Source organism: Anabrus simplex, chromosome 1 (genome assembly GCF_040414725.1).
Source record: "Anabrus simplex isolate iqAnaSimp1 chromosome 1, ASM4041472v1, whole genome shotgun sequence".
NCBI classification, from domain to species: domain Eukaryota; kingdom Metazoa; phylum Arthropoda; class Insecta; order Orthoptera; family Tettigoniidae; genus Anabrus; species Anabrus simplex.
Genome location: NC_090265.1, coordinates 484,515,486 through 484,531,064, shown reverse-complemented (window position 1 = coordinate 484,531,064; position 15,579 = coordinate 484,515,486). Strand labels below are relative to the sequence as shown.

The window sequence follows — 15,579 nt, the reverse complement described above, 5'->3', positions numbered from 1 at the left end:
GTCCAGTGTGTTATGCCAGACAAACTGAAAGAATCTTAAGTAAATAGTCACAAAAGTTATGATTTACGGAGCAGAAACCTGGCCGATGACAAGAAAATGGGCCGACAATCTGGATGTGGCAGAGACGAGAGTGCTGAAGTTTGCAGTGGAACGTACAAGACTGGATAAAGAAGCGAGGTAGTAAGAGGAAACCACAAACCTACTACGCTGGCGTAGCAGGGGGAGAGGTGATACTCCCTCGTGGCGCGACCAAGGTGGCGGATAGGCGGGTCCTAACCGGCTTTCCGGTGGACTTGAGGGAAATAAAATACCTCTCGCGGACCAAACATATAACCCCCTGAGGGTGGGGGACGCGTACGAAGAATACACCCATGGTATCTCCTGCCTATCGTAAGAGGTGACTAAAAGGGGCGACCAAGGGATGACTATTAGAAACATGAAACTACTTGTGATTAGTACCACCACGCGGGAAACACTATGGGTCGCTTTTACTTGCGCGTAGTACCACTATGTTAGGTACCAAATAGGTTTGTGATTAATGGCACGCAGGAGCACCGTGCGGTCAGCCCCCCACTTAGAGTGCACTGTCGGCTTTTACAGTACCTGTGATTAGTACCACTGTATGAGCGACACCACTGTACCCACTATATGTGGAACACCACGGGATGGTGCGAGTGGTTAGTACACTTATGTGATGAACACCATAGGTTTGCGTTGCCTGTAAATGGCGCCGCAATGAGCGAAACACCATGGGTCTGTATTACATGTGCGAATTTCATTACCTGTGAGTAGTACTATACTGTGTGGAATGCCGCGAGTCCACGCTACTTTTGAGTAGTACCGCACCATGACAAATACCATGGTTCTACTTTCCTAGCGATAAGTACCATTATGATAGGCCGATGACTTGGATTGCATCATCGATTCAGTATTGTACTTTAGAAGCAGTCCTTTGGTCGAAAACACTATTGTTTTACGTCAGTTTCTGTGAATGTGAGGCATTGCGAGTCGGATCCGCTGATTGTTTTAAATTCGTTTAAATTCCATTCATTCTTCGTCCTCACATTTTGAATTCTGGTCGGTGGAGGATTTTGGACTTTTGATTTGTCATTACATTTCGTCTCATTTCGTACCATTAGGGGCCGATGACCTAGATGTTAGGCCCCTTTAAACAACAAGCATCATCATCATCATCATCAGTATGAGGAAAGCTGAAAGTGATGTAGGGCCTATCTCAGAAAAAATCAGTGAAGTTGGACTCGGACGGTACGTATAGGCCTACGTCAAAAGAAAGGACCAGGAATATGTAGGAATGTGGATGCAATCAGCGGGAAAGAGGGACAGAGGGCGTCTCAGAGGATGATGGATGGATAGCATTCGTTAAAACATGGACCTGTGCTCGCACTTGTGCAGGAGATGGTACACGGCAGACCACTATGGAAGAAAAAATCCGCATCAGCTACCCCCATCTAGTGGGACCATATTGTGCTGAAGAAAGAGGTGAATAAGAAGAAGAAGAAGATCGTTTAGGATATCACTGTTACTTTCATAAACAAATACATTCCAGTTTATGCAAATAAACATATTTTTCACGTTATAGACTTAATGATTTTTAGCGTTCAATTCACTAGCCTCTGAGAAATAACTGTGCGCTTCCGTAACCCATTTTCCCGGCGATCATTTAGCCTTTTTCTGCTTCGTTGCTGCGTATCGTGATACCACCAAAGAGCCTCCACTTCTCTTACCCTCTACAATCCAAGAAACCTCTTCAATTCGTCATATAAGAGGCCATCACATAGGATTGTAGAATTTTTACGATTAAATGTTAATTCCCTAGTTTCGGGTTTTTGTGTCGTCCCCAACATTCCTACAACTCGCACCGCACACACAACACTACCCTCCACGAAAATAACTCATAGCTTGGAATAGGCCAGCACGGGAGACTCCATCTACCGTCCTCGTAGGGTCTACTTTACAAGAGCTGCTTTCGGCTGTTATAACCACGCATTATTATTATTATTATTATTATTATTATTATTATTATTATTATTATTATTATTATTATTATTATTATTATTATTATTATTATTATTATTATTATTATTAATCTGTTCGTATATACAATTCTTTTCATGCCTGTTATCTCTAGCTCATTAATCATATGAAATTCCGATGATGATGATGATGATGATGATGATGATGGATGAAATGAAATGGCGTATGGCTTTTAATGCCGGGAGTGTCCGAGGACATGTTCGGCTTGGTAAGTGCAAGGCTTTTGGTTTGACTCGCGTAGGTGACCTTCGCATCGTGATGAGAATGAAATGATGATGATGATGATGATGATGATGATGATGACCCCTGAAATCGAATCCCGTGCCAGCGGAATTAACCAATGATGGTTAAAATTTCCGACCCTGCCGGGAATCGAACCCGGGTCCCCTGTTACCAAAGGCCAGAACGCTATCCATTTAGCCATGGAGCCGGACGACGACGACCATGATAATAATAATAATAATAATAATAATAATAATAATAATAATAATAATAATAATAATAATAATAATAATATGGCCAAAGTTATCGTGTGCAGGCATTTTTATTTGAACGATGATGAGGATGATAATGATCATCATGATGATGATGATGACAATCACATGGCCAAAGTTATCGTGTGCAGGCATTTTTATTTGACACAACTTAGGCTGTCTACACATCAATTTCATCGTTCCGTTGTACTCTACCAGGCGGCAGAGTAAACCGGATCTCTCTTGAGTGATCTATGACTGAGTTTTAATTAATTTTCTCGGGTAAACACCACATGTGTAATCAGAGATCGCACTTTACATGCCGACATCGTAGGGCAAGGAGTGGCGAATGGACTTCCTCCCGCTCTTCAAAAATCGGCCTTTCCCTGTCGAATGTGAGTCCACGATATTGGGATCCAGAATCAGACACACTACTGCTGATCCACAGAGGGAGAGTGAACTGCATAACGATTATTTTCCACTTTAGTTGAGACTTCGATGCATTTCAGTTGGATCCTTTCTCCCGACACTTTTCCCCACACCTAGGTAGTGTCGCGGTTGTGTACAGTGTCGTACATGTGAACTTGGTCCTGTTTTACTGTTCGATGCCTTTCCTAACTCCACCGTGATAGGAGGGATGTAAGTTATATATTCCTGTGGTGGCAGTGTAGTGTGGTGTGTTGTTTGAGTAAATGAAAAATTAGTATGACAAACACAAATACTTAGTTTTTTTTTTTTTTTTTTTTTTTTTTTTTTTTTTTTTTTTTTTTTTTTTTTTTTTGCTAGTTGCTTTACGTCGCACCGACGCAGATAGGTCTTATGGCGACGAAGGGGCAGGAAAGGCCTATGAATGGGAAGGAAGCGGCCGTGGCCTAGCATTCGCCTGGTGTGAAAATGGGAAACCACGCAAAACCATCTTCAGGGCTGCCGACAGTGGGGTTCGAACCCACTATCTCCCGGATGCGAGCTCATAGCTGCGCGCTCCTAACCTCACGGCCAACTCGCCCGGGCAAATACTTAGTTCTCGAGCCAGACAAACTAACCGGACGTGGGTAAAATCCCAGGTCCGACCGGGGATCGAACTACAATCCTCCCAACAAAATGCCAAGAAGCCGACTGATACACTTTTGTTTATTAGTTCGCATAAATTCTCTATTTCGGGCTCAAAAACGTTTTTTCTTCTTTAGACATACTTACATACATACATACATACATACATACATACATAATCATTATACACTGTTATGCCTTTCAGCGTTCAGTCTGCAAGCCTCTGTGAATTTACTAAACGTCGCCACAATCCTCGATTTGCAACTAGTGTTGTGGCCTCATTTAGTTGTATACCTCTTATCTTTAAATCGTTAGAAACCGAGTCTAACCATCGTCGTCTTGGTCTACCTCTACTTCTCTTACCCTCCATAGCAGAGTCCATTATTCTCCTAGGTAACCTAGACAAACTACATAAATTGTCCTCTTTTTTGTTAAAAGAATAACAATGTTCCCTGTACTTTCAGATCACTTCAGTCAACTGACGTCTGTACCATCATGTGACAGCTCGCCATCCAAGTCAGCGTCCAGGTGAGCCGTCATGAGGCAAGCTTGCCTGCCGCTAGGAGCTGCGCTGCTCCTCTCATGGATGCTGCTGGCCACTATGGAACCTCAACACCAGGTAGGGTCATGTGTCTATTCTTCTTGGACGTATAGCCAGCCTATTTGACCCTGACTCCACATTGAAGAAACGCTCAACTTGTCAATCCCTGCACAGAAATGAACCCTCCTCCGTGTCCAGACATTATTAAAATACCCTTGACAATATTATGAAGTTATGGTAACTCCTTGAATGTCTCAAAATATCTTCGTTAGAAAAAGCGTAAGTGCTTTGAGAACTTTTTCACATACGCTATTGACATCAAATTTGGATCCAGGTATCTCAGATATAAAGTATGAATTACGTTGTGGTGGTTGCAAACGTTATTACGTGGTATCTCGGAAACTGTTGGTTTCTCTATCCATGTTTATTATGACTGTTCTCCTTGTTTCACATTGCTTTCTACTCATCCCTGCCTTGTACCTACAATTTTGAAATACCCTGTAGGCTACATATGGGTGTAACAAAATACAACACCCAGATTATCATAGATGATAGAAAAAAACTAGAACAAACACATTTTATTAAATAACCATTGGTCGGACATTGGTAATCGCGCGGTACTTTTGACGTAATTGTCGAGACTTAATTTGAATTTAATTGTAATTATTAACGAAAACTGTCTTAAAGTGCGATCTCGTGCCACAATAACAGCATTCCTCTTTACTTACACAGGGTGGCCCAGGTGCGCTATGTGAATGTTGTCTATAATTAAACATTTTTAAAATCCAGTTCACATCATCCGAAATAGTCGCCATTGGTAATACTTTAATCGAGTTCAACTACTCTTCGCGTACGTTAAATTCGAGTAAATACATATGTGAGTGTTACAACCAGTTAAGTGAGTAGTACTGCAAAGTCGCTTGTAGCTGACAGCATGACGGTATACTTCAGTACGATAGAATGACATAATTATTGCAATGCTTTCGTTGTATTTGTTAAAAAAGATGAGACTTTAATTTAGTGTTGAAGGTACTGACATGAACGATTCGCTCAAGCAAGACATCTAGCCTATATTTTTATTTTATTTTGTTTTATTGTTATAAGTTTAAGGCTCACTAATGCATATTGTATATGTTTTCAGCGACAGTGGAATAGAAACATAGCCTTAATTAATGTACGACCCTAGTACTTGCAGTGGAAGGCTACGGATCAGGGCTACACACGATGGGATATGAACCTACCATCTCTCGAATGCTAACTTACAGGTACACGACCTGTATGACGTAGGCAACTCTCTCGTTTCTACATATATTTTCAAACTAGGGTTTGCTAAGTTTAACAATTCTGAACTTGCTTCGTGTTCAAGTCAGACGTTCAAATGCCTTGCGAAATATTTCTTCATGCATTAACGACTTCTCCGTGTATCTCCGGAATGCTATTTGTCTGCTGACCGGTAGTCCAAAGGTTAAGCAGTCTTCTTTCCGGTTGAGAAAGTGTGATTGTGACGTAACATTCTCTCGACTGAATGTAAGGAATTAAATGAAAACTTTTATTTGCATAAAAACCTATAACACATGTCTTATTGCAAATATGTGTATTTAACTCACATCGTAAACAAGATTCAACATACGATATAAACATGGATCTATCAATTGTGTTGTACACTTCAAAAGGTGATCGGCTGAAAAATGTTGACGACCGAGCATAAGCACGGCCGAAAGCAAGGAGCGCATTTACAGAGATTTCTTGGCCAGCATCTTATTGGTACTAAAACAGGTGTACAGAACACAGAAATACATTTGGTAGGAGCAATACTTCACTGAATGTTGGAGGTAGAGAGGTAATAATTCACACGCATTATGGGCATGTCATGGAGTCTTATTGACATCAAAATAAAGTTACAAGAAGTTGCAAGTCTACCGTAATCGTCCGACCTCATTAGGGATGCTAAAAGAGTAGGTGAAGCTTTATCTGACCCTGTAATAATTAAGAGGGAAATTCCTCAGGGCAGTGTTATCGGACCTTTATGTTTTCTTATATATATAAATGATATGAGTAAAGGAGTGGAATCGGAGGTAAGGCTTTTTGCAGATGATGGATGATATTCTGTATAGAGTGATAAATAATTTACAAGATTCTGAGCAACAGCAACGTGACCTCGATAATGTTGTGAGATGGGCAGCAGGCAATGGTATGTTGATAAACGGGGTTAAAAGTCAGGTTGTGAGCTTCACAAATAGGAAAAGTCCTCTCAGTTTTAATTACTTCGTTGATGGGGTGAAAGTTCCTTTTGGGGATCATTGTAAGTATCTAGGTGTTAATATAAGGAAAGGCCTTCATTGGGGTAATCACATAAATGGGATTGTAAATAAAGGGTACAGATCTCTGCACATGGTTATGAGGGTGTTTAGGGGTTGTAGTAAGGATGTAAAGGAGTGGGCATATAAGTCTCTGGTAAGACCCCAACTAGAGTATGGTTCCAATGTATGGGACCCTCACCAGGATTACCTGATTCAAGAATTAGAAAAAATCCAAAGAAAAGCAGCTCGATTTGTTCTGGGTGATTTCCGACAAAAGAGTAACGTTACAAAAATGTTGCAAAGTTTGGGTTGGGAAGAACTGAGAGAAAGAAGAAGAGCTGCTCGACTAAGTGGTATGTTCCGAGCTGTCAGTGGAGAGATGGCGTGGAATGACATTAGTAGACGAATAAGTTTGAATGGCGTTTATAAAAGTAGGAAAGATCACAATATGAAGATAAAGTTGGAATTCAAGAGTACAAACTGGGGCAAATATTCATTTATAGGAAGGGGAGTTAGGGATTGGAATAACTTACCAAGGGAGGCGTTCAATAAATTTCCAATTTCTTTGAAATCATTTAGGAAAAGGCTAGGAAAACAACAGATAGGGAATCTGCCACCTGGGCGACTGCCCTAAATGCAGATCAGTATTGATTGATTGATTGATTGATTGATTGATTGATTGATTGATTGATTGATTGATTGATTGATTGATTGATTGATTGATTGATTGATTGATTGATTGATTGATTGATTGATTGATTGATTGATTGATTGATTGATTGATTGATTGATCATCCGATGGCAATTTCTCACCATAGCTACGGATATGCTGTACAGCGATGTTCAAAACATTGTCCCTTGACTACAGCTCTTGTTGATGAATGACGGTCGACATATTGAGCATGTGTTATAAAGAACATCGTCGTTGCTAAACCTCGATTGTTATGCTAATTATTGCTTGTGTATCGTAAGAAGTGCCATCTGTTGGTCATCATATGAACGGACTTTTGTGTCACCTGTACATTACAATGGGCAAATAGTCTAAATTGTCACCACATCACTTCACTACTGCTTATGGAAAAGCTTGAAGCAGTTACGTCCTTTAACCATACACAGATGAACTTTACATTTCCACAGTGAATATGAGTTTTTATCATATATCCATACATATTGCACCATGATGCTGCCTTTTTAAATCAAATTTTCAACTTGATTCCTAAGGTCCTTTACGATCTCAGATGCTAGTCGAATTTTCGTCTTCAGTCTTTTAGTTTGATGTTCAGTATCTCCATTGCTTGATCTGCGCCGTTTTCTTTTATTTGATCTACTCATGCTTATGAGTGCTTTCCCTATCCTCAGCTTGAAATGGAGCAAATCCAGTGGTTTGTTTTTCACCCAAGTTTGTTGTATCTGTCACATATTCAAGCCACATATTTTTTTGTTTCCTTATCCCCACCTTTGAACTTCATCCTGTGTGTCAAAGCCCGCAAAGTTTGATGCTAGAACCATCTGCACATGATAATATTCTCATTCATACTTATCACCTCGTCAGAGTCCGGCTCCATGGCTAAATGGTTAGCGTGCTGGCCTTTCGTTACAGGGGTCCCGGGGTCGATTCCCGGCAGAGTCAGAAATTTTAATTATAATTGGTTAATTTCGCTGGCACGGGGACTGAGTGTATCTTCATCATAATGTCAGCCTCATCACGACGCGCAGGTCGCCTACGGGAGTCAAATCGAAAGACCTGCATCTGGCGAGCCGAACTTGTCCTCGGACACTCCCGGCACTAAAAGCCATACGCCATTTCATTTTTACCTCCTCAGAATAACCTCGATCATTTTTCTTCATGTCTTTGTTAGAAGTGAAAGGAACATTTGCAAATTGAGAAATCCTAACTGTTACACCACCATATATTTTCTTCATTCTCAGTATCTCTAGTGAATTAAAAGTATTGAAATATGTATCAAAGAAAATATTATAATTTTCTTCTTCTGTTCGCTCAGTGAGTTTTAGAACTATGGATGCCCCCAAGCCAAACTTCTTTTATCACTTCCTCCTCAATTTCCGGAGTTCCCCCCTGATATAAAATGAAATCATACCACATAGTAAAAACAATTTTACTCCCCAAGGCTTAGATTTCCCTTTACAATACTGTTTCATAGCTAAATGACCTTTGAAGGGCACTATTTGCTCATCAACACAGAGTTCACTCGCTGTCTGGAGAGCCAAACATGTTTCTTAGAGAATCAAAGATGGGCCTAACCTTATAGAGTTCCCTCTGTGGTTGGAGGCGGTAGAATAACACCCACGGTATCTCCTGCCTGTCGTAAGAGGCGACTAAAAGGGGCACCAGGGTCTCTCAACTTCGGAGCGTGGGTTGGCGACCACGGGACCCTGAGATGAGTCCTGGTATTGCTTCCACTTGTGCTAGGCTCCTCACTTTAATCTATCATATCCGACCTCCCTTGGTCAACTCCTGTTCTCCGACTGCGACGGTATTAGAGCACTCGAGGCCTATGGAGTCTTTCATTTTCATGCCCTTCGTGGCCCTTATCTTCCTTTGGCCGATACCTTGATTTTTCAAAGTGTCGGACCCCTTCCATCTTTTCCCTCTGATTAGTGTTATATAGAGGATGGTTGCCTAACTGTACTTCCTCTTAAAACAATAATCACTACCGCCACCACCTAACCTTATAGAATTATCAATACAGGGCTATCCAAGTTGTCAGCAACATGAAAAGTTGACGTAAGCTACATAAAACTGTCTCGTGAGATAGCATAAACAAATCTATATATATAAAATAAGAGTTTTGTCTGTACATTGCTCAGAATTTGAAAATAATGGTATTTCTGTATCGGTCATGTCCATAGTAACAAGAAAATGTACTTTTTACTTTTCCGTAATTTCTGTCTGTCTGTCTGTCTGTCTGTCTGTCTGTCTGTCTGTCTGTCTGTCTGTCTGTCTGTCTGTCTGTCTGTCTGTCTGTCTGTCTGTCTGTCTGTCTGTCTGTCTGTCTGTCTGTCTGTCTGTCTGTCTGTCTATACACGCATCACGAGAAAACGGCTAAAGAGAATTTAATGAAAATCGGTATGTGAAGTCGGGGGATGAGCCGCTACAATCTAGGCTATAAATAATTTTAATCACGCCGAGTGAAATGGTAGTTTAGGGGAAGGCCTTAAATTTAATTCTCGACTATTTATATTATTAGCGGTCCTATCGAAAAAACTATATAACTAAAGTAATATAGAATTAAATTTCCAATCAATTATGTCTTATACATTTTTACCGTACCGCCTCTGATAACACACATATTTGTGAATTTGTAGTTTTGTTGCTAAGTCCATATCAACGCCTAGCCACGAGAAAATGGGTTAACAGAATTTAATGAAAACCGCTATATAGTGTCGGGGAATAAGAAACTACAGTCTAGGCTGTAAATAATTTTATTCGCCCGAGATGAAATGGTAGTTTAGGGGAAGGCGCCTAAAATTTAATTTTTTAATACCGGTACTTATGTTATTGGTGCTATCGAAAAGTACTGCATAACAAAAGTTATAGACAATACAATTTCCGATCATTTATGTTTCATTCAGTTTTACTCTATCGACTATGATAAGAGTGGTATTTCAGAAGGCCCACAATATCGAAAGCGCATAACACTGATCAACAATAACTTTACATTGACCATTGTTTGTTACTGATCAACAATAACTTTACATTGACCAGTGTCTGTTGTGATGTTCTTCGTTTCTTATGGTCCCGCTCAACTCTGATAGATGGGATTACTACTGCGTACCGAGTATAACAGCACGTTGGCGGGAAATAGCTGGGGAGTTGGAAAACTTTCTTCTTTAGCATGCCATTCCTCTGGTTCATGCAGCCTCTGTGGCTCAGACTGCAGCGCGTCAGCCTCTCACCGCTGGTAACCGTGGTTCAAATCCCGGTCACTCCATGTGAGATTTGTGCTGGACAAAGCGGAGGCGGGACATGGTTTTCTCCGAGTACTCCGGTTTTCCCTGTCATCTTTCATTCTAGCAACACTATCCATTCTCATTTCATAGCATCTATCAGTCATTAATGTATCACTGGGAGTGGCGACCCCATCGTACTAACAGCCTATATATATATATATGCTTCATTCATTACATCCCTGACCCGGTCAATTACTGGAAAACAGGTTGTAGGTTTTCTTTTTCATTTTCCTCTGGTTCATACATTTTCTGATACTGCAGGTACGTAACACACTGGTTCATCATAGTAGTCCAGTTATTCGATCCTTACTCTGACGCGCTGTCTTGAATGAGCTGTATGCACACTCACGGCAGAGCCTCACTTAGTAGTAGTAGTAGTAGTAGTAGTAGTAGTAGTAGTAGTAGTAATAGTAGTATGACCTGGTCCAGAATTACGATTTAAGCCTATTTCAAATTATAGCACCACAATTCACTAAATAACTCAAAAGTCAACCCTGAAAAGAGCCGTTTCTTAAGAAAAGCTTCTTCCTCTTCTCTTTTCTTAAATTCTACATTCATTTAATTCCAAATTAGCAGTGAAGAGGGGGCTTCTTCTCTGGCTTGGAGGAAAAAAATTGCCTCCAAATCAGATAGGTTTTTCCGTTGCCATTGTAGTGAATTGAGATTTTCCGACTTATCGGGTACTCTTCGGAAACAGATTAGTAAAATGACATAGTTTTTGCCCTGGGACTCTCCACTATTCGCCTTCCCCCCACTCCCCTCCCCTCCCCCGCACCGCATAAAAAAGACGAAGAGTGTTCCAGATCAGAACTGTCTGCGACTTGGCCATTCCAGCTCTGGAATTCCAGCATAGTACTGTTCGTTAAAAGTGAGAAAGTGTGTGGTCTTTCATTTGATGGAGTATTTCATATGAAAGTATTGCTTTTAATCGCGCCATTCCTACTGACGTCATTGCAATGACCTGTGTTCATTTCAGTTGGAGAAAACACTAAGACAGTCTTTCTGAGGATGTAAAATGGCTGGCGGAGAGAGAGTGTCTGCCATTATAATGACAACTCCCCAACCTGGTGGTGACTGATGGTAGGCAAGCGGGCCTATCATTACAATGAAAATTCCCTAACACAGTCTTCATATGAGAAAAGACGTTTGGTGACCTTCCCGTCGCGTTTCTAGGGTAACATTAAGAGCTATGCAATTTAATACAGTCTTGCTCACAACGTGTATACTACCTAGCCTAGAATTCTGTGTACATTGTAGAATTCCGTAGCGAAGCGCGGGTACATCAGCTAGTAAATATATATATAAGGAGAGCTGTATCCCAATACATTCTAACCCGAGGATATTTGAGACAACCCACCATTATATGAGGTCCTAAGAAGGACCTAGTTTCTGTTCAATCAGTCGGTTTGAATGTCTTGCCTTGTTGTACTGCATACAAATTTGTTTCCTCTACCATGTTTTCAATACAAGAATCAGTTACGTGATTTGAGGAACACCTGATTGGCATCAATTCACGATGCATTGCTTCAGACAAATCATCAAGTGAAGGTATAACGTTTATATCTATGGGGACAATTGGTGTCCTTCTCCACCTAATATCATTATTTTCTGTGCAAGTTTATGTCCATTCGGGTGGAATACCTCTTTGACTGATAGCTGGCACATCTTGAAGGATATCGGTGTCTGAGTTGCTGGCTTTCACTTCATCGTGCACGTTTTAGTTTCTTTTTCGAATTCTTCTTCTTCTTCTTCTTCTTCTTCTTCTTCTTCTTCTTCTTCGTTTTCTTCATCTGCTTCTATTTCTGCATTCTTAGAAATCTTGTCAGCCCCTGAAGCACGTAATTATAATTGCCAATGTCATAGTTATTGTAGAAGTTCTATTAGTTTGTACTTGTCTATCACTAAAACTTGAATCCAATAACCTGTAGCTATAAATGAAATGAAATGAAATGTCTTATGGCTTTTAGTGCAGGGATATCCCAGAACGGGTTTGGCTCGCCAGGTGCAGGTCTTTCTATTTGACTCCCGTAGGCGACCTGCGCGTCATGATGAGGATGAAATGATGAAGACAACACATACACCCAGCCCCCGTGCCATTGGAATTAACCAATTAAGGTTAAAATCCCCGACCCGGTCAGGAATCGAACCCGGGACCCTCTGGACCGAAGGCCAGTACGCTGACCGTTCAGCCAACGAGTCGGACACCTGTAGCTATTATAAATACAAACAGGCATAGAGATACATACATAAAATGTTATAAATTTAAATAATGCTTGAGCTGAGGATGGCAGATAAATTAACTTCCAGCGAGCACTTACAAGTTCTAACAGGTCTTCGTGAAGGTGCATCAACAACAGTTTCATCCTCATCACTGTCAAATTTTTGAATATCATAAAGATCTCTTGACATCAGCATATCGAATATTACGTCAGCACCCTTTTCTGCCAAACCCCTTGGCACTACAGCCCTTGAAGGGCCTTGGCCTACCTAGTGACCGCTGCTCAGCCCGCAGGCCTGCAGATTACGAGGTGTCGTGTGGCCAGCACGACGAATCCTCTCGGCCGTTATTCTTGGCTTTCTAGACCGGGGCCGCTATCTCACTGTCAGATAGCTCCTCAATTCTAATCACGTAGGCTGAGTGGACCTCGAACCATCCCTCAAGTCCAGGTAAAAATCCCTGACCTGGCCAGGAATCGAACCCGGGGCCTCCGGATGAGAGACAGGCACGCTACCCCTACACAATGGGACCGGCATAAACATAACAGAAATAACAACCTACCTTTAGCATGCTTCTTACTGGCAGACTTCCTTCTTTGTGTGCTTTGAAATAAGTGTTAACTTCAACACTAGATGACAGCAGTGTACATGACAGCACCATAGATGTCCACTGACATGTACCAATCAGGAGAGGACCTCAGCAGGTAGCGGCAGTCAGGTGAGAGTGAAACGTCCCCCTCAGCAGCTCTTGCAGTGTTTCCGCTGTCTGAGGTGGGGCCACCGTCAGGTCAGCTGTGGGCTCGAGGTGAGGTGCAACCGCTGTGGTGGTGATCACTACTACACGGCCTGCGCAACACTTAGAGACGCGCCGGTGTGCGCCAACTGCTCGGGGGGCCACCCGGCCTCCCATCGCAGTTGCCCTGTCTACCGGGCCATGGCGCGGGCAGAGAGGAAGGAGGCCCGGCGCCATGACCCACCCCTTTCCAGGAGGCCCTCGCCTCGGCGGGCTTGGCCTCATTCTCCGGGATCGGAGACTGGGTACGAGGTACCCCAAGGAGGTGGAGTCGTGCGACAGGCCCTAGTGGTACTTGACGCATGGCTCCGCAGCCGGCAAGGACCGCGCTAGTCACAGCAGTGCCCAGAAGGACTGATCCCCTGAATAACTGGAACGGCGAGGAATTGGTTTATGTTTTGTGCATGTTACCTGTTCCTAACTAACATAACCTCTGGTCTTTTTCCAGCCCACATCCTTGCATGTGCTATCAAAAGATGTCAGGTTTTACATGTAGGCTCTTTCTTCTTTCTGCCTATGTGGTTTTTCCCTGACCCTTCAATACCATACTTCAACACCATATACCTAATACAATCTCGCCTGGTAGCGTGTCTGACATGGAAACAGGCAGATACTCCTTGTATCACTTCCCACTCTTCCCTGCTATCTCTTTCTTCTTCTTAGAAATAATAGCATGTCGGAGGCCATGTAGATTGAGTCGTTGGTCACGCGGGGGGAGCGGGCTTCGCCCCCCCCCCCGAAAAAAAAATGTACAAACAGTCTCAAAGTTTGCAGGCCATCACTGAATGCTCGAATACCGTATTAAAATTATTGTCCGTTGGAATGGAAGTTTATTTACATTTTGTCAAGTAAAGAATGCTACACTATGCTCGTGGGACGAGTTTAAATGATATGAGGTGCCTAGTATCAAACATGGACAAAAGCCATTTTGTTAATTTTTCAGTAGGGCCACATTTTTGTTTCTCTGTGTTAACCTCCTGATACGAGTGTGAAACTTTTTGTGTGCCATATTGCCAGCCCTATGAACAAGAAAACCATTGTCGACACTTAAGAATTTCATTCGAAGGCAATGTAAAATACGTTCAAATATGACGATGTCCATTTTTGAAACTAAGATTTACTTTTGTCCGACTTTGATACAAACATCCATGTAATTGTCCACTTTTGAAACAAACTATCCCAATATTTTGAAACAAAGTTGCGGGATGGCATGATAGTAAACTTCTGTTTTAAAAGAAATGTAATGAAATATGAAAGAAATAAGTTTAATCTTATACTTTGTTAACAACTAACATGATATTCATCTGAGCTGATTGTGGTCGTCATCTTCTTCAGATCTTTCTCAACGAGTCCAAAAGTCCTATCTGACGGCAATTATGAGTTTCCAATAATTGTAAATATCAGTTCTCATTTCTTTGCCTCATTCTCCAACCACTTATAAACAGACACATTGTCAGGGCGCAGCTTGCTTTGAGATGTGCTGTTACAACAGACAGTTTGTAACAGTAAAGTTGTTTAGAATAAGCCGACTGATCAGTTAATTTTGGCAAAGCAAGGTTCTTTTGGCAATCATAGGACATTAAAAGACAGCACTCTTCATTTTTCTTCAGTTGTCGATAAAAATTCTCTGCTTGTTTTTTGTGGATAGTTCTCTTCAAAATTAAGGTTGTTCTTTCCTCTTTATACTTTTCAAACTTAATACATTGCTCTAGTTCCAAGCATGTAGTGCACTCATCTGTGCATGGAGAAGAAAACCCGAAATTTAAGCTGGTATAAAAAATGTGCCTAAACAAAGCTCCCTTTACTTGCAATTCCACTTATGGTGGACACTCCGAAACATTGCCTTCCATATTAAACGAAAATATTTACCCAAATACTTATGTTATAAGTAAAACACTGAAAAAACATGAGCACTAAACTTCCAAGCACGCACCGACAAGAGAACGTAAACAAATGGTCGCCATGCCAGTTTGATTTCACTTGTAGCAATCTGATTGGCTGAAACGGTCATGTCCGTTTTTGATAGAAACTCTGTTTGGAGGTGTCCGATTATGAAAGAAACTGCATATTTCTTTGTTAAAAATAAAGTACAAATATTCGTTTATGAAAGACATGGGCCACTAATTCAGAGAGAACATTAAAAATACTATAATTTTATACTCTTAACTCAATTTTGAT

At 41.4% G+C, this 15,579-nt stretch overlaps 1 protein-coding gene across 1 annotated transcript in view; it reads left to right on the top strand.

The window, feature by feature from the left end:
- js (jiangshi) overlaps positions 1 to 15,579 on the top strand; it is a 418,545-nt gene that overhangs the window by 257,469 nt on the left and 145,497 nt on the right. The window contains exon 3 of the mRNA XM_067144712.2: positions 4,043 to 4,197. Within this exon, the coding sequence (XP_067000813.1) occupies positions 4,117 to 4,197 (81 nt within the window). The 5' untranslated portion in view covers positions 4,043 to 4,116. The remainder of the gene's footprint in view (positions 1 to 4,042; positions 4,198 to 15,579) is intronic.